The sequence below is a fragment of the Mytilus galloprovincialis genome, chromosome 1 (assembly GCF_965363235.1).
Source record: "Mytilus galloprovincialis chromosome 1, xbMytGall1.hap1.1, whole genome shotgun sequence".
Classification (NCBI taxonomy): domain Eukaryota; kingdom Metazoa; phylum Mollusca; class Bivalvia; order Mytilida; family Mytilidae; genus Mytilus; species Mytilus galloprovincialis.
Genome location: NC_134838.1, coordinates 48,366,454 through 48,391,474, shown reverse-complemented (window position 1 = coordinate 48,391,474; position 25,021 = coordinate 48,366,454). Strand labels below are relative to the sequence as shown.

At 33.0% G+C, this 25,021-nt stretch overlaps 1 protein-coding gene across 2 annotated transcripts; it reads left to right on the top strand.

The window, feature by feature from the left end:
* Positions 1-3,671: 3,671 nt before the first annotated feature.
* LOC143076669 (ribonuclease P protein subunit p14-like) lies at positions 3,672-24,674 on the top strand. Of its 2 annotated transcripts, none has more exons than XM_076252517.1 (6): positions 3,672-3,734; positions 11,612-11,678; positions 13,028-13,118; positions 13,717-13,793; positions 17,559-17,637; positions 23,012-24,674. In XM_076252517.1, the coding sequence occupies exons 2-6, from the start codon at positions 11,620-11,622 to the stop codon at positions 23,066-23,068; spliced, it is 363 nt and encodes a 120-aa protein (XP_076108632.1). In that variant the 5' UTR covers positions 3,672-3,734; positions 11,612-11,619; the 3' UTR covers positions 23,069-24,674. The 2 variants fall into 2 exon arrangements, with proteins under 2 accessions (XP_076108632.1, XP_076108626.1); XM_076252511.1 differs by lacking the exon at positions 3,672-3,734 and adding an exon at positions 4,202-4,294.
* Positions 24,675-25,021: the final 347 nt, after the last annotated feature.

Sequence of the window (25,021 nt, the reverse complement as noted above, 5' to 3'; positions counted from 1 at the left end):
CTCATTTTGCCAGTTTGTCCAGGTCTTTTTGGAGTTTGTGTCGGTCCTTGTGAAAATTGTCAAATAAGTATCATCCACAGTCTCACTGTTGAGTGTAGACCTAGCTTCTGGTAGGCCGTTTGACTGAGTAAAAAAGAAATTTAGAGACTGGGTCCCAGGGATATTCCTAGAGGTAATCCGGATTCCAACTTTACTTTGTCTGATGTTTCGCATTCCCCAACTACTTCTTGGGTTCTGTTGTTGAGAAAATCTGTAATTCATCTATGTGTTTTACTTTGAATGCCATTATGGTGTAGTTTATGTAGTAGTAAATTGTGGGACATCTTGTCAAAAGCTTACAAAAAGTCCAGTATGATCCACAGGGATTCGGTTACCTGATAAAAATTTTGTTAATCAATTTTTTTATTATTTTTTTTAGTATTTGTCCATTTGTTTACTTAATTAACGTATTTAACGTTGCCATCGCTATTTCTTTTTCTAGCAATGTGCAGTTTACTATCCATATATCTGTATGTATACTGAAAAATACAACGGATATGGATAGTAAACGTGATGTCAACGTGATACAAATACAGGAAATATTAAAAAAAAAATTTAAAAAATTTTAATCTTCTATGAGCAGATGTGATGGTTTTTCAAGCTTTGTTTGTGATATGAACTAAATAATCGATCCGAAAAATAGTAGTATAGAAAGTCCTTGCATTATTCAATCATAAGGATCTTTCTGTACAAATCTTTGATCACGGTAACAAAATAAAATTTCGCAAGTCATGATGACAATGATCAGTCACCCGTGAAGAATTCCGAAAATTTAATGAGATAATTCTGATATATGTGAAGTTTTTATATAAAAGTAAATTAAAAATATCACTTACGATTTATTATCATTCACACCATATTTAGGTCGTGTTATCTTGATTCACAGAAAGAAGTACAACCACTTTCCAATGCTTGATATATATGTGGTGTCTGTTTGTTTATTTACATCTGTTCAGCTCAATACTTATGTAAACAATGAAAATGATTTTGACATTGTGTGTACTCGATAAATAGTCCAGTTACAAGATTTTCTCTTTAAAACTTTTATTCAAACCGAATATTTCCGTTATGCTTACCATCTTATATTGAGACAATTAGTTCTTTTTTAAGTTTAATATAATATTTTGTTCTTAAACCATAACATGTGCATGATGTGCAGCTTGAATACCAGATACACATTCGTTTTTCTATTAATAAAAATGTTCAGTGACGCAACATGGCCGGTAATTCTGCAATGCCGGATCAGAAGAGGAGCACACTCAGTATGATCCCATCGTTATCATAATACCATTCATGTGCAGGTATATTTTACAATACAATTAGATGTTTCCAAGAAAAAAATATGAAATCAGGATCATGGTTATTAAAATTATAATTGGACAATCTCAATTTAAGCATGTTAAGCAGCAACAAATCTGATGATGATACACAAAACAATGCAAAGGGAGTCAGTAAAACGGTATTATGGAGTGACTAATGTATACCAACCATTTATTACGAATAGCGAGACTAATTAACACAAACAAATAAATGTAGTACATTAAACAAACAAAAGTGAAAAAGGAAAATCCCACCTGTTTTACTAGAAAACTACATAGTACCTATATCATATGATATGCAAATTATTTACACATATGACGGTAGAGTCCAAGATACAGGACATATATAGTCACGTTTTGAAGGGTTTTGGAGCCACTGAAGGCTCAAGAAGCTATAGAACAAATGATGCAAAATCATGCTTTCTGGGTGTTGTGAAGACCCTTTCATAAGTTTTGTATTAATAATTTGTCAACAATATTTTGGTCTCAAAGCAAAATGTATAAATTCAGTGTAAGACTTAAGTTTCTAGGGACAAATCAAAAGACCAATGTGCATGATAAAGCAAATAATGAATTCACATAGCTAAGTCTGTGGCTGCTGTCCTTTTTTTAAACTCATGATCAAGTTCATAAAAACATTACTAGATTACAAAAGGAATGCAACACTAACAGAATACAGAAGGGCAAACAATGAACAAAAGACAAATAAATAAGAAATATTGATCCCGAAAAATCAGTGCTTCTTATGACGGGAAACAGAACTTGCTTCTTGCAAGCAGAGAAATATAATACAATTGTATTATATGTCTCTGTTGCAAGGCACTCGCCGTGAACACAATTTGATATAGAGGCAAGCGTTTGGTTTTGTAATTTACTACATGAGGCATTTGCCTCAATGTAGTTACAGCCCTGTCAGTAAAATAAAAGTGAGGTAAGGCAGGGGCGGATTAAGGCGGGGGTGTGGCGGGCGTGCGCCCCCCTAAAATTTGCAAAAGCATGGGTTGACTTCAACATATTTAATTATCAGAAGAGACCATTCAATCTTTTTTAACATTCAAAGTATATAAAACAGTCAGTTTAACTGAATCAACGTGATTACTAATCAAATGACCTACGCTTTATTAAAGTTCTATAAATAACTTCAAAGGAAGGTGTCAAACGCGGAGCTGCGTTTAATGACAAATATAATAGGTTTTTAGCAGTTAAAGTAAAAACATGTTACATTGTATTTGCGGTTTTTATAATAAATTTGTTTGATAATCGAAGTTCCAAAACATCCCTTACTCACTTTCACAATTTCATCATGACACGGTCAAGAAAACAGTGAGATTCTTTTATAATATCCGTAATGAAAGATAGAAATACTGTTTCAAGCGAAAGGTTAGTTTATTAATTTGTTTCTCTGTGTCTATATATAGTATTTATTTCTCACTTGCAACCTAAATATTTAGCCGAATTCTGTACCGTATTACTGTATGCTTGGGATCCCAAGAAAATAAATATAACTGCGTAAATGCATCTCATTCTGATTTTAGTTGTTTGTGGCGAACACAGTGAAGTCTGGCACGACCTCCGAAAATCAAAAATGTAAAAAACAGATGGTATGAAAGGACAATTAAAAATCGCTGATAAAAGTAGAAATTTTCGTTTGAAAAATATATTGGTCAGGTGAGCAATTGTGATCTGTCTCGTCTCACTTTCCGTCCGTCTGTCAGCCCGTCTATCTGTAGATTTTTGTCAGGTGTGGATTAAGGCAGTTTCAGCTTGAAACTTTAATTTCTCGCTAATTTTACCACACAATAGTTCGAATTAGCTACATTTCACCCCTTTAGAAGAATATTTCAATAGTTTTGCCTAAAGAAACCTCCAAAAAATAAAACTTTGCGCCCCCCCCCTAACTGAAAATCCTGGATCCGCCCCTGTAAGGTTTCCCGAGACAATATACCTCAAGTTAAATGAACCAATTTTCAGACATTTCAAGTATAATTAAATATTAATACTTTTATTATTAAAAAAAAATTGGGAAGTGTTTCCCGATTTTTTTGGGGAAAAGATGAATTTATAAAGAATCAGGTGCCATCTCATACTTTCGATTAGACCTGCTGAGTTATTTATTTTAAATACATTGCAAGTCAGGTAATTTATTTTCAAACTACCACAGAACAAACCATCATTATTTTTGTGATTATCAAGGCTGAGTTATTTCCCCCCCCCCCCCCCCCCCCGAATATCAAATGGTCGTCACCTAATTGACCAGTTCACTATAAAGTCTATATTGTGGGACCTCGTGTCTTCATGAAAGTTATTCATTGTGTAATGAATGTCAATTACAGACGGACCGAGATTGCTGTTAGCCAATCAAAATAACGTAATCAGGTAATGTAATAAAACATACATACAATGTAATAGACGTATTTACACTTGTATGCAAATTTGTCCGCCATTACGTAAAATCACACAGGTTCCCGTAAACTTTGACATCATAATTTAAAATATTTGACGTCACAATTTAAAAGTGATTGTTGCTTGACGTCAAAAGGTGATTCGGAGTAGATCTAAGGTCATTCGGAGGCAAGATTCAGCTAAATACCAAAAGTGTAAATACGTTTATTATATCACGGCCACTTATACAGACAAAATCGTATGATCTTTGACCTTGCGTTCGTTCAAATATATGAGTATACACAAACTCAGAAAGAGTGGAGACATCTTGCTACGCTTCTTTGTACAGAAAAGAAAGTATGACTCGAACACCGGGCCCGAACTCTACCGCTGTACGGAGTTTGGGGTACGCGCGCGATGATTTACTAACAACGCCAAAAATATTTTTCCTTTCGGAATCAATCCGAGCAATGTTCCGAATGAAAAGGGACGACACGTGAAAGAAATAAAAAATGTTGAGATAAATATTGACGAGTAAAGACAAAACATAACAGGTTCATACCATTCTAAATATTCTGTATTGATTGAATATAATATAGTTCAGTTATGTAGTCAGAAGCGGAATCAGGTTAAGATATCCCTAAACAGAATTACTAGCTCACAGTGATCGGTAACGCGTAGATTCGCCCCCATTTTCCGTTCCACTGTAGTTCTCGGGTGGGTCTTTTTACCACCGAACACCTAAAAAATATCAACACTAAGAAACCAATAAAACGATGATATAAATTAAATAACATATAATTAAATTAATTTCAGATTTATATGTGCCAGATTACTCTGATGTCTAATCCGAGATTACTCTGACGTCCAACGGCTGTTTTGCCAGACAAGCTTGGACCGTGGGACGTCGGAGCTCGTCCCATATCAAAAAGTGGATATTTGCCCACCCAAAATAGTAGTCCGAGATTACTCTGACGTCCAACGGTTGTTTTGCCAGACAAGCTGGGGCCGTGGGACGTCAGAGCTCGTCCCATATCAAAAAGTGGATATTTGCCCACCTAAAATAGATGCGCTGCTTCGTCGCTTCTGCTGCCGACTAATTGCCTTGGAATTAAATAACTCGGGCATCAATCTGTGCATTTTTAGCTCACCTGGCCCGAAGGGCCAAGTGAGCTTTTCCCATCACTTTACGTCCGGCGTCCGCCGTCGTTGTTAACTTTTACAAAAATCTTCTCCTCTGAAACTGCTGGGCCAAATTAAACCAAACTTGTCAACAATCATCATTGGGGTATCTAGTTTAAAAAATGTGTGGCGTGACCCGGTCAACCAACCAAGATGGCCGCCACGGCTAAAAATAGAACATAGGGGTAAAATGCAGTTTTTGGCTTATAACTCAAAAAACAAAGCATTTAGAGCAAATCTGACACGGGGGTAAAAATGTTAATCAGGTCAAGATCTATCTGCCCTCAAATTTTCAGATGAATCGATCAATCGGTTGTTGGGTTGCTGCCCCTGAATTGGTAATTTTGAGGTTATTATCTTGAATATTATTATAGATAGAGATAAACTGTAAACATCAATAATGTTCAGCAAAGTTAGACTTACAAATAAGTCAACATGACCGAAATGGTCAGTTGACCCCTTTAGGAGTTATTGCCCTTGATAGTCAATTTTTAACCATTTTTCATAAATCTAAGTAATCTTTTACAAAAATCTCCACTGAAACTACTAGGCCACAATCATCTTTGGGGTATTTAGTTTGAAAAATGTGTCCGATGACCTGGCCATTCAACCAAGATGGCCGCCACGGCTAAAAATAGAACATAGGGGTAAAATGCAGTTTTTGGCTTATAACTATGAAACCAAAGCATTTAGAGCAAATCTGACAAGAAGTAAAATTGTTAATCAAGTCAATATCTATCTGCCCTGAATTTTTCAGATGAATTGGACAACTGGTTGTTGGGTTGCTGCCCTCCAATTGGTAATTTTTAAAGAAATTTTGTCGTTTTTGGTTATCTTGAATACTATTATAGATAGCGATAAACTGTAAACAGCAATAATGTTCTGCAAAGTAAGATCTACAAATAAGTCAACATGACCTAAATGGTCAATTGACCCCTTAAGGAGTTAATGGGTCAATTTTTAACAATTTTCATTAATTTGGTAAATTTATGTAAATTTTTACCAAATATAGTTCTCTGTTACTAATGGGCAAAGTTCATTATAGATATAATTGTAAGAAGCAAAATCGTTCAGTAAAGTAAGAACTTCAAACACATCACCATCACCGAAATACAATTTTGTCATGAATCCATTTGTGTCCTTTGTTTAATATGCACATAGACCAAGGTGAGCGACACAGGCTCTTTAGAGCCTCTAGTTCATTTATCTCTTCATTTATTTAAGTTTCACCTACCTGCCAACCTTTATTTTCTCATCATTAGACAGTTTTCACAGTGACCCATCGATTTCAGCATTTTGCCTTTCATTTTCAAAGATTATCACGTGACCACGAGAAAACAGTGATGATTTATGCAAATGACCATAATGTAACACCTCGTTCATTTACGATGCAAGTTATCTAAATGTCCGAGAGCTTACGATTGTAACGTGGTCGGAACTAAATGCTTCATACCTATTTCCTGTAAAGGAGGTGAAAAATCATGGTTCGCTACTAAATGTTAATCATCAATCTCCTATAAAGGAGGTGAAAAAATATAAATATTTGCATATTTTGAGTCTCGAGACCACGAACTCTTTCGTAACTTGACGTCCATTTGAAAGTGAAAGTCATAATGCCGAAATCGATGGGTCACTGTGAAAACCGTCTAATAATGAGAAAATAAAGGTTGGCAGGAGGTAAGTGAAACTTACATAATTGAAGAGATAAATGAAAAATGAACAGATTGATGCCCGATTTATATAATTCAGTCGGCAGTAGAAGCGACGAAGCAGCGCATCTATTTTGGGTGGGCAAATATCCACTTTTTGATATGGGAAGAGCTCTGACGTCCCACGGCCCCAGCTTGTCTGGCAAAACAGCCGTTGGCTGTCAGAGTAATCTCGGACTACCAAAATAGATGTGCTGCTTTGTCAATTTTGGTGCTGACGGCGGCCTTGGAATTATATAAATCGGGCATCAATCTGTTCATTTTTCATTTATATTGTATCTCTTCATTTATGTAAATTTCACCTACCTGCCAAACTTTATTTTTCCATATTTTAACCGTTTTCACAAAGACCCATCAATTTCTACATTTTGACTTTCATTTTCAAAGATTATCACATGACCACGAGAAAAAAAGTGATGATTTATGCAAATGACCATATTCTAACACCTCATTCATTTGCGATGCAAGTAATCTAAATGTCCAAAGGCTTACGATTATTATCGTGGTTGACACTAAATGCTGATCTCCTGTAAAGGAGGTGAAAAATCGTGGTTGATTATACTAAATGTTAAATATCGATCTCCTATAAAGGAGGTGATAAAAGTATAATTATACCCCGGCTTTGAAAAAAGGGGGGTATACTGTTTTACCTCTGTTTGTCCTTCCGTCAGCCGTCCGTCCCATGAATATTTTTCGCCGCATTTTTCTCAGGAACTACAATATAAGGATTTCTGAAATTTGGTTTCAGGGTTTATATAAGTCTGCTACACCGTTTGATGCCTTTTCAGATTCATCACTCGACAACTTCCTGTTTACTGAACACTTGTATTATTTTACACATGATAACCAAGTTGAAAATTTTCGTCACATTTTTCTCAGGAACTACAATACAAGGATTTCTGAATTTTTGTTTCAAGGTTTATATAAGTATGCTATACTGTGTGATGCGTTTTCAGATTCATCACTCAACAACTTCCTGTTTACCGAACACTTGTACTATTTTACACATGATAACCAAGTTGAAAATTTCCGTCAGATTTTTCTCAGGAACTACAATACAAGGATTTCTGAAATTTGGTTTCAGGATTTATACAGGTCAGCTATACCGTGTGATGCGTTTTCAGATCACTCAACAACTTCCTGTGTACCGAACACTAGCATATTTTTACACTATTAAAATTATCCACTTGTGGCGGGGGTATCATCAGTGAGCAGTAGCTCACAGTTTCACTTGTTATTTGCATATTGGAGTCTCAAGGTCGGGAAATCCCTCGTAATTTGAAGTCCATTTGAAAATAAAAGAAAAATGTCTGAATCGATGGGTCACTGTGAAATCTGTCTAAATATGAGAAAATAAAGGGTGGCAGGTAGGTGAAACTTACATAAATGAAGAGATAAATAAAAAAATGAACAGATTGATGCCCGATTTATATAATTCCAAGGCCCCCAGTCGGCACCAGAAGTGACGAAGCAGGGCATCTATTTTGGGTGGGCAAATATCCACTTTTTGAGATGGGACGAGCTGTGACGTCCCACGGCCCCAGCTTGTCTGGCAAAACAGCCGTTGGATGTCAGAGTAATCCTGGACTATCTGACATCCAACGACTGTTTTACCAGACATGCTGGGGCCCTGGGACGTTGGAGCGTGTCCCATATCAAAAAGTAGATATTTGCCCATCCAGAATAGATGCCAGGGTTTTCCATTCATTTTTGCCTTACAGGCCAAAATGAATAAGTAGGCGGTCACTGGAAAGAAAGGGGGGTACGGGGGGGGCTTGCTCCCCTGAAAAATTTTTAAAATCTAGATTCAAAATCCTGGCATCTGGTGAATTTTAAGACAATATTTCATGCTTGTCAAATTGACATACTACCAGCAGAACTTTTTTTCTAAAAAATTTTGTCTGCACAATTTTTAGAGTTTGAATGCTGCTATAATTTAAACGTTGACAAAATTGAGCATACTGTTCAAATTCTGTATTGGATGCAGCAATTTTATTTATTAGAAGTTTTAATTATAGATAGGATGCACACTTTATTCTATATAATCATGTCTTTTAAGCTTTTGATTTGAAATAATTATGTAATATATTTAAGTTGTAATAGAAATACAAATAAAAGAATGAAAATCTTCTTGTTTTTAGAACTCATATAACCAAATAGACTTTAGACAACACAACATGATGGGTAAAATTCAAACTATCAATTTGGTTAAATGAAATTTATTAATCTAAATCATCAGAAGAGGAATAATCATCTTCGGAGAGTTTAAGGTTTTGATTTTACATCTACACAATGTATATTTAATAACCTCAATCCGGACCCCCCCCCCCCCCCTTTTTGGGAAAAAATTTGGTTGCTTATATAGGGAATCACTGAAGCGTGAATGGAGCAGGCCTCCTCTTAGGTCAGTCAGTGGGCCCCTACTTATGAAAATTTTTGGATCCGCCACTGCAATTGATGTTTTCTAACTACTAAGTCTTAGTGTCATGATTACATGTATTCTTGTTAAGTGTGACTTAATTTTTCAAAATTCAATTATATTTTTGATTCTGTCTGACAGCAAATTTGATTTGTAAATATTTCTTTATCGTAGGAAATTTTCCGTATTTGCTTGAAGTATTCAGGCCTGTTGGGTCATATCAAATCAGGAGACAAATAATGTATTCCATGTCTCCCAATTTAGAGACATCTCTAGATCTGGAGGCTGTCTCCCGATCGGGGAATATTGACTAGCTGTCGAATCTTCGATCCAGCGTAGTGCATTTAAACCAAATTGACAATTATGTCATCGATTCATTCGCGACTATTAATAAAACACAACAGAACAAATTGAAAAATAATGCATGCAAATGTTATAAATTGTTTATCATAAAAATCCACACCTTTGTGTCGCTTAGCGGGGAAAAAATCTGTGATGGAACGTTTCATCGTCAACAGTTCAACAACAAGTGATAGTTTTTAATGACCTGACATTGCATGACTTGCATATATACTCGATATCTCTGGGGATTTTTCTAATAAGTCTCTTTCAATGGATAACGGCCATGTGTTCCGATAGAAATACAAACTGGAACTGTCAAACGTAAATAAACCAAATAACTGTTTGAAACGGTCAGTTTGGCCGGCGGCCGGTTCTTATGGAAAACACTGGATGTGCTGCTTTGTCGCTTCTGGTGCCGAAAAATGGCCTTGGAATTATATAAATCAAGTATCAATTTGTTAGTTTTTCATTTATCTCTTGATTTATGTAAGTTGCATTTACCTGCCATCTTTTATTTTCTTATATTTATACAGTTTTCACAGTTACCCATCGATTCAGACATTTTTACTTTTATTTTCAAATGGACGTCAAGTTATGAGAGACTTTGCGACCTCGAGACTCAAATGTGCAAATATTTATACTTTTTTTACCTCCTTTATACTTATAGGAGATCGATATCTAACATTGAGTAGCCAACCACGATTTTTCACCTCCTTTACAGGAGATCGGTATTAAGCATTTAGTGCCATCCACAATAACAATCAGAAGCTCTCAGACATCTAGAATACTTGCATCGTAATTGAAAGAGGTGTTAAATTATGTATTTATATTGACCTTAAGGGTCATATGCATACATCATTTCCCATAGTCCATTGTGGATTTCTTTTTTTCTCTCGATCACATGACAATCTTTCAAAATGAAAGTTAAAATGCCAGAATTGATGGGTCACTGTGAAAACTATCTTAATATGAGAAAATAAAAGGGTGACAGGTAGATGAAACTTACATATATGAAGAGATAAATGAAAAATGAACAAATTGATACCTGATTTATATAATTCCAAGGTTGTTAGTCGGCACCAGAAGCATGAGAAGCGACGAAGCAGCGCATCTATTTTGGATGGGCAAATATCCACTTTTTGATATGGGATGAGCTCTGACGTCCCATGGCCCCAGCTTATCTGGTAAAACATCGTTGGACGTCAGAGTAATCTTGGACTAGGCACCCATATTTCACCAGGGACACTATTTCACCATTTATTGATTTTTGAGGTGTAAAAACTTCAAAAGGATGGTTAAAATGAAGAAATATGCTGGTAAATTATATTTTCAAAACAAATATTATAAAAGGATGGTTTAAACAATGTTAAATAAAGAAATATGGCGGTAAATTATATTTTCAAAACAAATATGATTATTATTTAAACTAGACAAAATTTCGGCACTTACTGAAAGGACTGAAAAACGAGCAACAATTTTCAGCCAATTTCCTGAATATAAAACATGATTTCAAAGAAGTATTTCTTTGACTGGTTGCCCTAAATTTCAGTTCTGTACACCTTTGAAATGTCTGCCATTCATCTATAAGGAAATTGATTTGACAAATATTGTTTAAAGCTGCAGCAATTTAATTTTAAATAGATGTGTAAAAACAGTGAATATGTGTCCCCCTTTAACAAAACATCAGGAAATTTCAAATAGCCTTTATTCTAACTTTTCAGATGATTTTTTTTCAAAGAATCAAGATTTTAAGCTAAGAATATTTTGCTTTTGATGTTATCTTCATATAGAAATATCATTATACTTCAAAAACATAAAGACCTGAACATAAACTGCAGAAAACATTGAAAACTATGGCTAAAATGAGCATCCCACTCTACATGATTTTCATTTTATTTTGTGATTGCATATTATCTTAAAAATGAAAAATCCTTTTTTGTTCTGTATAGATTTCTTCTTTCTGTTAATAAGTTTTTACTAACAAATACAAGTCCCTTAAATAATTGTGGTATTTTAAGTTGAAACCTGTTTTGATCATTTCATTTGCTTAATTCGCCTGTGAGAAAAACTTTGCAGATATCCAGAAAAATATTCAACCTCCATAACTAAACATTCACTATCTCTGACCACTGGTATTGATTTAACATGAACAAGAAAGCGTAAGATACAACTACTATCTAGATATTTTATGTTCATCTATTAATCTTGTCTTCTTTCAGAAACTGAAATGTACAAAAGGATTGTGGGTAAAGATCATCTACCATATGCCTACTTGAAAATAAAATTGTAAGTACAATAGTGTTTCCCTCATGTAAGAACAGTCACACTAGTACTTTTTTGCTTTTAAACATTTGAACGCAATCATGAAAGTTAGTTTTCTATAGAAATATAGTTTAGTGTGGTTAAATTTGAAAAACAAAAAAGTAGAAAATTATAATATTAAATGGTGATTGATGAAAGTACCACTGGAAAGTACAAGGTGAAATCTTTTACAAAAATTGATCTTGATAAAAAAAAAAAATTGTTGGATACAATATATGTCATGATATGTAGGCCAAAAATTTAACATGATTTATTGTGGTTCAGTAAATGTTACATACAGATAATATTGATATCAAAATTAAATAATTTAAGATGAAGTTTTTCTTTTGCAAAGATGCCCAGTTTTAATTTTTCCTATATTAAGATAAACATTACAAATCTTTCTGATTTTATGGTATTGTGAAGCAATAGACAACTTTCGAGTTCGATGCATTTCTGTCAAAAACTCCGGTTTTAGTTAACATCATTTGTGTGTTTAGTGGCATTGTCACTTCCGTTCCAATGTTGAGCAAGTGGTTTGCAAATTATAATACTATATTGCACGATTTATTTGGCAAACTAAATTCTCATAATTGACAATCAAGCATTGCTGTCATTAGGAAATTGTGATTCAGTACATACAAAACAAAAATTATTTCTAGTTTATCCTGCACAATGACGATCACTAAGATGCTTGATGAATGTTAATAGTGCAGGGATACAGGCGATCCCCTCTATCTGGTAAATGACGTCATTAAGGCGCGCCTAATTGACGAGTTTTTTTCCGGTGACAGATGACTCGAAAGTGGTCTGTTGGTAATTTTTTTTTAAAAATTGCAATTTTTGGTTATTACCTTACATACTATCATAGATAGAGATAAACTGTAAACAGCAATAATGTACAGCAAAGTAAGACCTACAAATAAGTCAACATGACCAAAATGGTCAATTGACCCCTTAAGGAGTATTGCCCTTTATAATCAATTTTTAACAATTTTCATAAATTTTGTAAATTTTTACAAAATAATTTCCACTGAAACTACTGGGCCAAGTTCATTATAGATAGAGATAATTGTAAGCAGCAAGAATGTTCAGTAAAGTAAGATCTACAAACACATCATCATCACTAAAACACAATTTTATCATGAATCCATCTGTGTCCTTTGTTTAATATGCACATAGACCAAGGTGAGGGACACAGGCTCTTTAGAGCCTTTAGATAAATAATAAAACTACCATACCATTGTTATATTGTTTTTTTTTGTAACTTCCTAAAATATTAGGAATGATGTACATGTATTCCATTTGATATTGACTTTTATTTAATATTTTAGAGAATTTGAAGATGGAGCACTAGAACCAGAAATAGAGGCAGCCATGTTTAAGTATTTTATTACACAGGCTATTCAGTCATTGCATGGTGAGGTAAGGAAAATGTGGTTTAAATTCTAAACTAATCAATCAATTCCTTTGAACATGGAATTTATAAAAAGTTCTAACTAATTCATGTATTGCAAAATGAAGTTTCAATTATAAACAAATGGAAAAATTCCCCTCAATACAGAACTTAAATAAGATTCTAAAGAATTGATTTATTGCAAAATATACATGTTAACTTATGTGCATCACATTGATAGAATCATTCCATCATACAGTTCTGCTGTCATTCTCAAATTTAGCAGTTGTCTGAACATTTGCAGTTTGAATGTATTTATTGAGCTGATTTTGTGTTTAAAAGAGTTTAAAGTGACCTATGTTTTGGAGGACCCACTTTTCATGTAATTACAACATTTTATGTGAGTTGCCAGAAGTATGGATTGCTAACAACTTTGGGATCAGAGATGGGATGTTCATAGCATGCTTCCTCTTGCAGTTTTATAATTGTGATGAACATATGTTTACTCCCAGTAAAAGAAGCATTTAGTTTCATTAAATTTTTAATCATTTATTTAAGTTTTATGTCATATGTGATGCTTTTTAACTATAGTAAATTCAGACACTTTGTATAATTTTTTTTTCTCAGATAGGAGCAAGTCACAGTGTAGATGTGCTGAAATTTAGAAAGAGGCATTTAGAAGCTATCCTTAGAGTATCTTGCAGGTACGTGTATGGTTTATTTTTGTCAAATAGATCAGTGAATGTCATTTGACTTGTGCAGAGAAAATTCTTTAAGACGAGAATTTTTTGGGGATTTTTTTATTCGACCACAAAAAAAATTTTTGGATTGTATAATGGTATGATGTCATCGTTGTCTGCATCGTCTGAAGACACATTTGGTGTCCGGACAATAACTTTCGTTTATGTGAATGGATCTCTATGAAATTTAATAAGTCTCTGAACTTTAATAAGAATGTTTTAATACCACAAAAGGAAGGTTGGGATTGATTTTGGGGATGATGGTCCCAACCGTTTTGGAATAAAGGCCCAAAAGGGGCCCAAAACAAGCATTTTTCTACTTTCAGAATATGAACTTGTGTATAAGTATTTCAATTGCTCTGAAATTGAAACACAATTTTTAATACTACAAGTAGACGGTTTGGATTCATTTTGGGGGTTAAGGTGCCAACAGTTTAGGTAAAAAGGAGCCAAAAACTAGCATTTTTAGCTCACCTGGCCAAAAGGCCAAGTGAGCTTTTCTCATCACTTGGCGTCCGGCGTTGTCCGTCTTCGTCGTCCTGCGTTAACTTTTACAAAAATCTTCTCCTCTGAAACTACTGGGCCAAATTTAACCAAACTTGACCACAATCATGGGTATCTAGTTTAAGAAATGTGTCCGGTGACCCGGCCAACCAACCAAGATGGCCGCCATGGCTAAAAATAGAACATGGGGGTAAAATGCAGTTTTTGGCCTATAACTCAAAAACCAAAGCATTAAGAGCAAATCTGATGGGAAGTAAAATTGTTGATCAGGTCACGATCTATCTGCCCTGGAATTTTCAGATGAATCGGATAATTGGTTGTTAGGTTGCTGCCCCTGAACTGGTAATTTTGAGGAAATTTTGCTGTTTTTTTGTTATTATCTTGAATACTATTATAGATAGAGATAAACTGTAAACAGCAATAATGTACAGCAAAGTAAGAACTAAAAATAAGTCAGTATGACCAAAATAGTCAATTGACCCCCTAAGGAGTTATTGCCCTTCATAGTCAATTTTTAACAATTTTCTTAAAATAAACATTTTCCACAGAAAGTACTGTTATAGATAGAGATAATTGTAAGCAGCAAGAATGTTTAGTAAAGTAAGATCTACAAACACATCACCATCACCAAAACACAATTTTGTCATGAATCCATCTGTGTCCATTGTTTAATATTCACATAGACCAAGGTGAGCGACACAGGCTCTTTAGAGCCTCTAGTTGTAGTTTCTTGACAATAACTTGTGTGTTGCTGTATGGATCTCTCTTATATTGTACCACAAGGTTTCATATCACAAAAGGAAGGCTGGGATTGAGTTTGGGGGTAATTGCCCAATTCATGCAGGAATTAGGGGCCAAAAACAAACATTTTTCTAGTTTTCAGACAATAACTGATGTTTAAGAATATGAATCTCTCTGAAATCGTACTACAAGGTTCCATACTACAAAGGAAAGGCTGGATTAGAGTGTGAGGGTAATTGCTCCAAGGGGGGGATTCAAAATATTTGGGGGTTCAAACTTTTTTATGGGGTTCAAATTTTTTTTTTTTCACATTTCAAATTTTTATACGACCATAAAATATTTGTGGTCATATATTGGTATCACGTTGTTGTCCAAAGACTGTTGTTTTCTGGATAATAACTTCAGTATAAGTAAATAGAAATGAACTAAATTTTAACACAATCTTGAGAACCACAAAACGAAGCTTGGGATTGATTTTGGGGGTTATGGTTCATAAGGTTTAAGAATAAGGGGCCAAAAGGGACCCAAAACAAGCATTTATCTAGTTTAAGGACAATAAGTTGTGTATAAGTATTTCGATTGCTCTGAAATTGTATTACAATGTTTAATACCATAAGTAGAAGGTTGGGATTTATTTTAAGGGTTATGGGACAAACAGTCTAGGAATAAAGGGCCAAAAACCAAGCATTTTTGTAGTTTCACAACAATAACTTGTTTAAAAGTATGAATCTTTCTGAAATTATACCACAAGATTCCATACTACTAAGGGATGGTTAGGATTGACTTTGCGGGGGTTATGACTCAAACCATATATGAATTAGGGGCAAAAGGGGAAAAACAAGGGGTTTTCTGGTTAAAGGACAGTTAAAACAATTTGAAAGCAGTGTAAGGGAGGTAATCCAAAAGTAATGTTTGAACTACTTCACACTGCTTAAAAATATGTGTATTTGAAATTTGCCAATATATATAACTTCAGTATTAATAAGCTCCTTTGGAAATTTGCCAATATATATAACTTCAGTATTAAAAAACTCCATTGGAAATTTGCCAATAATTTTAGCATAATTGGAAATTTGCCAATAACTTAAGTATTAGTAAATATAAATCTTTGAAATTTAAACACAAAGTTTGAAACCACAAAAAAGAAGGTTTGGATTGATTATGGGGTCCCTTTGGTTTAGGAATAAGGGGTCCAAAATAAGCATGTTTTTAGTGTCCAGACAACAACTTGTGGAACAGTATAGAATTGCCTGAAATTATAGCACAAGTTTCCAATCCAAAAAAGGATGGTTAGGATTTGAGTTTAACCATAACTGTATGTCATTTTAAATTTTGATATTTAAATGAGTAGTTATTGTTGCAAACTCCATTAGAAACTTGAATTGAGATTATTTTTGAAATAAGGGCATTTGGTAGGTGAAATAAAATGGGGGGGGGGGGGGGGGTTTACAATTTTTCTCATTTCAGATTTCAGTAATTTTAAAGAAAATCTCTTCAAATATTTGTTTTGAGGCGATTAATATTCAACAGCAAAGTGTATTGCTCAAAAGCTAAAAAAAAATTGTTAAGTTTATTAGACAACATTCATTCTGTGTCAGAAACCTATGCTGTAAAATTGAGAATGGAAATGGGGAATGTGCCAAAGAGACAACAACCCGACCATAGAAAAAAAACAACAGCAGAAGGTCACCAACAGGTCTTCAATGTAGCGAGAAATTCCCGCACCCGCAGGCGTCCTTCTGCTGGCCCCTAAACAAATATATACTAGTTCAGTGAAAATGAACGCCATACTAATTTCCAAATTGTATACAAGAAACTAAAATTAAAATAATACAAGACTAACAAAGGCCAGAGGCTCCTGACTTAGGACAGGCGCAAAAATGCGGCGGGGTTAAACATGTTTGTGAGATCTCAACCCTCCCCTATACCTCCAGCCAATGTAGAAAAGTAAACGCATAACAATACGCACATTAAAATTCAGTCCAAGAGAAGTCCGAGTCTGATGTCAGAAGATGTAACCAAAGAAAATAAACAAAATGACAATAATACATAAATAACAACAGACTACTAGCAGTTAACTGACATGCCAGCTCCAGACTTCAATTAAACTGACTGAAAGATGTGTCAACTATTTAATCACAATCCATATTCAGAGCTATATCAAGCTTGAATGTTGTGTCCATACTTGCCCCAACTGTTAATATTTAATATAAAAACTCTGAATTTAAATTTAAGAGCTACAAGAATTCAGGCATTGAAACATTTTAGTGTCATATTATTTCAAATTGTTATTATTCATTTTGGTTTTTTTCTGCTGATAACAGGAATATTGAACAGTAACCATGCACAAATGAAGATCCAAAATATTTTACACATTAGTTGCAATTAATAGTCTGGGAAAAAAAATCTTAAATGTTTGTGTTGTTCAAAATAAATATCATGCAGGATCCGTTTAAAGTTAATTACGTATTTTCTCTGTTACAGTTTTCTATCCAAGTTATGGAGTTCTCTGACCTTAGTTGGAAACTATAAGGGCCAAGTCTGTGCATTTAGAGTTCAACAGGTATGAAAATAATCTTCTAAGATTAACAAGAATTAAATCCTTTAAGGCAAAGTTAAGTTTAAAGGGGCACTAGCTGTCAAATTCATGTTCACCGATTCTAATCAAATTCTCATATTTGATTTATAACAATGTAAAACATTTATCCAAGCTGTTAAAAGTCTAAATAAAACTTCTCATATTTGATTTATAACAATGTAAAACATTTATCCAAGCTGTTAAAAGTCTAAATAAAACAATAAACAAGTCACAGGCATGAAAATATGTAGCTTCGTTTCATGTGTATTTGTATTTGAGTCTAGAAGCAATTTAATTATTTATTGAGTTGACCTCTATAGTCATCTGATGACCATATAAGTGATGTAAACATGAATATAGATATAAATAGATTAAGCAAACACATGCTGTTGAGTTATTCTAGGTCTGTTTAATTTCATATTACAGATAGAAAATAAATGCTTATCATCGGTTTTACCTGTATTAGAATGTTAATTTGTGGATCGAATCAGTCAATCAAATTATTTACCTTTTTGTTATACGATCGCAAAAATTTTAATTTTTTGGTCGTATATTGCTATCACGTTGGCGTCGTCGTCGTCGTCGTCGTCGTCCGAATACTTTTAGTTTTCGCACTCTAACTTTATTAAAAGTGAATAGAAATCAATGAAATTTTAACACAAGGTTCATGAAATAAAAGGAAGGTTGGGATTGATTTTGGGAGTTTTGGTCCCAACATTTTAGGAATTAAGGGCCAAAAAGGGCCCAAATAAGCATTTTCTTGGTTTTCGCACTATAACTTTAGTTTAAGTGAATAGAAATCTATGAAATTTTGACACAAGGTTTATGACCACAAAAGGAAGGTTGGGATTGATTTTGGGAGTTTTGGTTCCAACAGTTTAGGAAATAAGGGCCAAAAAAGGGCCCAAATAAGCATTATTCTTGGTTTTCGCACAATAACTTTAGTATAAGTAAATAGAAATCAATGAAATTTTAACACAAGGTTTATGACACAAAAGGAAGGTTGGGATTGATTTTTGGAGTTGAGGTCACAACAGTTTATGAATTAGGGTCCAAAAAGGGGCCCAAATAAGCATTATTTTTGGTTTTTGCACCATAACTTTAGTATAAGTAAATAGAAATCTATGAAATTTAAACACAAGGTTTATGACCATACAAGGAAGGTTGGGTTTGATTTTGGGAGTTTTGGTCATAACAGTTAGGAATAAGGGGCCCAAAGGGTCCAAAATTGAACTTTGTGTGATTTCATCAAAAAATGAATAATTGGGGTTCTTTGATATGCCGAATCTAACTATGTATGTAGATTCTTAATTTTTGGTCCTGTTTTCAAATTGGTCTACATTAAGGTCCAAAGGGTCCAAAATTAAACTTAGTTTGATTTTAACAAAAATTGAATCCTTGGGGTTCTTTGATATGCTGAATTTAAAAATGTACTTAGATGTTTAATTATTGGCCTAGTTTTCAAGTTGGTCCAAATGGGGGTCCAAAATTAAACTTTGTTTGATTTCATCAAAAATTGAATAAATTGGTTCTTTGATATGCCAAATCTAACTGTGTATGTAGATTCTTAATTTTTGGTCCAGTTTTCAAATTGGTCTACATTAAGGTCCAAAGGGTCCAGAATTAAACTAAGTTTGATTTTAACAAAAATTAAATTCTTGGGCTTATTTGATATGCTTTATCTAAATATGTACTTTGATTTTTGATTATGGGCCCAGTTTTCAAGTTGGTCCAAATCAGGATTCCATATCAAGTATTGTGCAATAGCAAGAAATTTTCAATTGCACAGTGTTGCACAATAGCAAGAAATATCTAATTGCACAATATTGTGCAATAGCAATTAATTTTCAATTGGAGTTATCTTTCTTTGTATAGAATAGTAGTTGATAATATATGTTGGAAATTTGCCAGACATGACTATGATGTCATTTTCTATTTTTATTTGCCAATAACTTTATGCAAATAACTTCATTGGAAATTTGCCAATATAAAATGTTGCTGATGAAGCTTTTTTTCCTTATCTTATCTAAAATGTTTTTAGATAATGTATGTTGGACATTTGCCAGACATGACTATGATGTCATTTTCTATTTTTATTTGCCAATAACTTTATGTAAACAACTTCATTGGAAATTTTCCAATATAAAATGTTGCTGATGAAGTTTTTTTTATTGTTTTATACAATAAACAATGTATATTCACTTTTACTACCAACCTGGCAATCTTTACCATTCAGTGATAACAAGCACTTTATTTTACATTTTAATATTTTATGATGTATTTAAAAGAGTAGTTATTGTTGCAAACTCCATTAGAAATTTGAATTGATATCAGTTTTGGAAAAAGGGAAACGGGGATGTGAAAAAAAGGGGGGGGTTAAATTTTTCTCATTTCAGATTTCATAAATAAAAAGAAAATTTCTTCAAACATTTTTTTGAGAGGATTAATATTCAACAGCATAGTGAATTGCTCAAAGGCAAAAAAAAACTTTTAAGTTCATTAGACCACATTCATTCTGTGTCAGAAACCTATGCTGTGTCATGATCAACTATTCAATTTTCGATTTAAAAAGTTTGAAGAAGAAATCTTTAATTGATTTGTAAAATCTTGACATTTGTTTTGTGTAAAAAAAAACCATGTAAACTCAAAAATTTGATCACAATCCAAATTCAGAGCTGTATCACGCTTGAATGTTTTGTCCATACTTGCCCCAACTGTTCAGGGTTCGACCTCTGCGGTCGTATAAAGCTGCGCCCTGTGGAGCACCTGGTTTCACTTTCAATGTTGACATTCTCTTCCTTTAAATAACTTTACACATACAATTCAAGTTTTATCCATCTCAAGCTAAAGGGTTAAATTAAAGTTCACAGGAATACAGATTCAATGAGGTCAAATTATTCAATTGCAAGTGAATAATTCATAATCAATGTTTTTTGGTTATTTTGACAAAATTGAACCTTATTGGCTGCTAAAAGGGAATTATTATTTTACTATTTGTATTTCATTACTGATTGAGCAAAAAAAAAAATAATATATTAGGTTTTTCATATATCTTGTAGTTAGTGCCCCTTTAAAGTAAGAAAAATTAGTAATTTCTAATTAGACAACTATCCATAAAACAGTTTGAAAAGTAAGGAACATCAGTAAATCACTTATTGTATAGTCTCCAATAATGGACAACTACTCACATTTTATTTTAAGCTTCAAATTTCTTGTCCCTGTTTCATAAAAACAACAGTGACACATGAGTGCTTGTTCCCTTACTTAGAGGTTTGGTAAAGAAATCTTGAATTCAATTATCAATGATTTTGTTATTCACATAAGAAACACTATAAATCTAAAAAAAACTATCACTATGTCTAAAGTAGTGTGTTTTCTCTATCCAAGTTAAAAGTAATGTTGAACAAACTAAAGTTGTCTCCCTTTGACCATTTTGGTATAGGCTCTATATCATATATCACCAATAACTGATCTCTTTATTGTGATAGAGCATGATTAACATTTCAAAAACTGATTTACATTGATCTATTTTTTACAGTATATTGTCATTATGATAATTTAGATTTGAGGAATCCACACTTGAAATTTTCTTTAATTAATTGATTAACGTCAAGTGATATTATGTGCATATTCAGGAACTTATTGTTGTATTCTGATCCTAGAATTATAATATTTATTTGAAGTCAGATTTCCCTGTTCTATGTTTCCTTATGGATATCCCTGTCCACGTTTTTAGCTCCCCTGGCCCAAATAATTTGTTCGTTAAGTCAAAGTTTATTTGCCCTGAAATTTTCAGACCAATTAGGCAACCTGTTGTTGGGTTGCTGTCCCTGAATTGGTAATTTCAGAAAATTTTGCAGCTTTTGGTTATCATCTTGAATATTATTATAGATAGAGATAAACTGTGAACAGTAGTAATGTACAGCAAAGTAAGACCTACAAAAAAGTCAACATGATCAAAATGGTCAATTAACCCCTTAAGGAGTTATTGCCCTTTATAGTAAATTTTTAACAATTTTCATAAATTTTGTTAATTTTAATTTGTTTATGATATGCACATAGACCCAGGTGAGCGACACAGGCTCTTAAGAGCCTCTAGTTTTTTTAATGTTTTTGAAAGTTGATATATACTGCTTCACCTAAAATCATGTGGCAATTAGAAGTCTGGAAAAAGACTTTGACAGAATAAAGTTGGGGATATGTATCCGTATGAATTTTTACCTTGCGAGCTAGCACATTAAAAGTCTGATTCTTGTGATGATCTAGTAATATCTCGTTTACATGCAATCATGCAGATTATGCACGCATTTGCCATTGGACATAAAGCAGACATCAACCAGTAAAAACATAGAAATAATTATGAAGTTGCAACCCACAAATTTAGATTATTTATTGAATGACTTTATTTTAGTTTATGAAAATTGATTTTTGTAAAATAAACCAAGTGCACAGTAAATTGTATAGAGAGCATTTTTATAGCAAAAAAATTTAAATTATAGTTTACATTATCTACGTGCATAATTATGACATCATTGACTAAATTGCCTTAAAGTCATAAGAAACCTCAAATTAAAAAAAAATAATGCATATGTTTTTTATAACTCAATGGATAGTCTTTATAATGAAACTTATGTACATATACTTTTTTCTGAAGAAAATTCTTTAGTTTGTTCATATTTAGAAGAAGTTTACTTTATTTTACTTGCCGGTGATTGCAATACGCATGTATGTCCTTAAAATAAAACTATTTTCTGATTGTACATGTTAAACACGTGCTCAACATGCATGTTGATTGTTGACAAACAGGTGACAATCATAAAACTTCGGCTTCACAACACGAACTTTAATTACCTGCCATATTTTCACAACAACACTGACCGATTGACGATTATACGTAATTTATTCGAAAAAAAATGATAAAATCGTGCACAGAAAACTAAAGTTTATGATGATTATATGCATTGGTTCAAGAATTGGAATAACATTATTTTTCGCCGGTCACTCGTTTATTATGACTTTAAACTTGTTGATTTGGTACATTTTTTTATAAGGTACATGTATTTCAATTTAAAAAAAATCTTTATGTCAGTTAACAGGAATCTCCTCCCATTTATTGTAACTATTTACCCTGTGTAAGTATGCTGAATTAGGAAAAAATCTAAATTAAGTTACAAAATATTATATAATTGTGTACATTCATTTAAAAATTGCCCGTACATGGCAGTATCACTTGATTCAGTATTATTTCAGTTGAGTTTCAGAAAAAAACAGCCATTTACAAAAAAAAAATTAGCTATAGCTTTCTTTTCATATAAATCAAAGTACAAAATGTATTAAAATGTTTTTTTTTGTTTCTTAGGTATCATCTCATTTGATGGCTTTATCTTCAAACAGCAGAGAATTAAATGTTTCTTGAGTAACCTTGATGAGTGAACATCCTGGTTATGAAATGGCATGAATGGAATATATTGACCAGTAAAAATCGTAACACAGAGAAACATTGATTCAATGACTTAAAGTGTAAAGAAAGACACAAGATTTAAAGCAAAAGTGAAAAGCATTAATGCAAATAAGGGGTAATTGTTGAAATTCAAATTGAATTGGCGGAGAAGGTGTAATAACATGTAGTACAGAAACTTAATTGTTGTTTTTGATGAATTACATGTTGCAGGACATGAATGATCTCCCCTGCAATGTCTTCCTGTTTTAAAGAAATGATAAACATTATCAAATTTTTTAGTTAACTATTTTGATATAGAATTTTTAACCGGATTTTTGTGTCAAAAATGTCGGTTATTGATTTGGGGATGTACGGCGTGCGGTCGGGCGGGCGGCAACCAAATGTTGTCCGTGCATTTACTCATGAAGCATTCAACCAAACCTTTTAAAATTTTAATAGGTTGTTACTGACAACAAAATGGAGGTCAAGTTCAATAATGACGATTTTGACTTTTACCGTTCAGGAGTAACGGTTCTTGAAAGTTTAAAAAATGTTGTGTCCGTGCATTTACTCATGAAGCGTTCAACCAAACCTTTTAAAATTTTAATATGTTGTTACTGACATTAAAATGGAGGTCAAGTTCAATAATGACGATTTTGACTTTTACCGTTCAGGAGTAACGGTTCTTGAAAGTTTAAAAAATGTTGTGTCCGTGCATTTACTCATGAAGCGTTCAACCAAACCTTTTAAAATTTTAATATGTTGTTACTGACATTAAAATGGAGGTCAAGTTCAATAATGACGATTTTTACTTTTACCGTTCAGGAGTTACGGTTCTTGAAAGTTTAAAAAATGTCGTGTCCGTGCATTTACTCATGAACTAGTCAACCAAACCTTTTGAAATTTTAATATGTTGTTACTGACAACAAAATGGAGGTCAAGTTCAATAATGACGATTTTGACTTTTACCGTTCAGGAGTTACGGTTCTTGAAAGTTTAAAAAATGTTGTGTCCGTGCATTTACTCATGAACCGTTCAACCAAACCTTTTAAAATTTTATTTTAGATATTTTCAAAATCCTAGGTAGATGGACTTAGTAATTTTTTCTTACTTTATGCATTAAGGGCACAAAGTTTGTCCTGCTAGAGGGTCATTTTCTATCTAGTTTATATGTTGTTATTGTTGACAACATGGAAGTCAAGTTTGATATTGATAATCATAATTTTTTCCTATTAGGAGTTTTGGTCCTTGTAATATTGATAAATGCCAGAACACAAATAAATGCTCAAGAATCCGGTTTACTGCCATTTTGACAGCTCTTGTTTAATAATTTTTACATTTACATTAGAAATTTGACATAGTTAAAGATATATTAACAGAGATTACACATAATTAAAAAGACATTATAACATTTCATGAAGACATTACTACTCTATAAATTTGCATGCATTTGCTATACTATGCATGGTTTGAATTTGTTAGTTATTAACCTTGTTAAATGTGTTTTAACTAATATTGTTTGATGTTATAATTGTAGAATAAGGTTATTTGTTAATTACATTTAATAAATTATTTAATGATAGTAGTGTAAGTATATTTCTTTTGCCAATATGAAGTCATTTGATCATTTTAAAATCAGAATTATTGAGATCTTTTTCCAGAGTTTTATCTACATTGAGCATACTGTTATTGTTTATTCTTCCAAATATTTTCATGCTTTGTAGAATAATTGGAATGAAATGCTGAAGAACAAATGTTATAATCATACACTTATGACAATAACTAGGAAAAGAAAAAAATATGGTGACAAGAGACAAAATTCTCATGGAATACTAGGAATAAACCAGTATACTGTGGATTCATATATTGTCTTAGTTTCCAATTATCATGAATTGAGGAACAATTGTAGTTTGGATATTTTATTTCTTG

What these genes read in the sequence shown, in the direction of transcription:
- LOC143076669 (XM_076252517.1), top strand. Translation starts at nt 11,620, where the DNA reads ATGTACAAAAGGATTGTGGGTAAAGATCATCTACCATATGCCTACTTG. An exon ending in GCCTACTTGAAAATAAAATT is followed by an intron (nt 11,679 to 13,027) that starts GTAAGTACAATA and finishes TTAATATTTTAG; the next exon opens with AGAATTTGAAGATGGAGCAC. An exon ending in ATCCTTAGAGTATCTTGCAG is followed by an intron (nt 13,794 to 17,558) that starts GTACGTGTATGG and finishes TCTCTGTTACAG; the next exon opens with TTTTCTATCCAAGTTATGGA.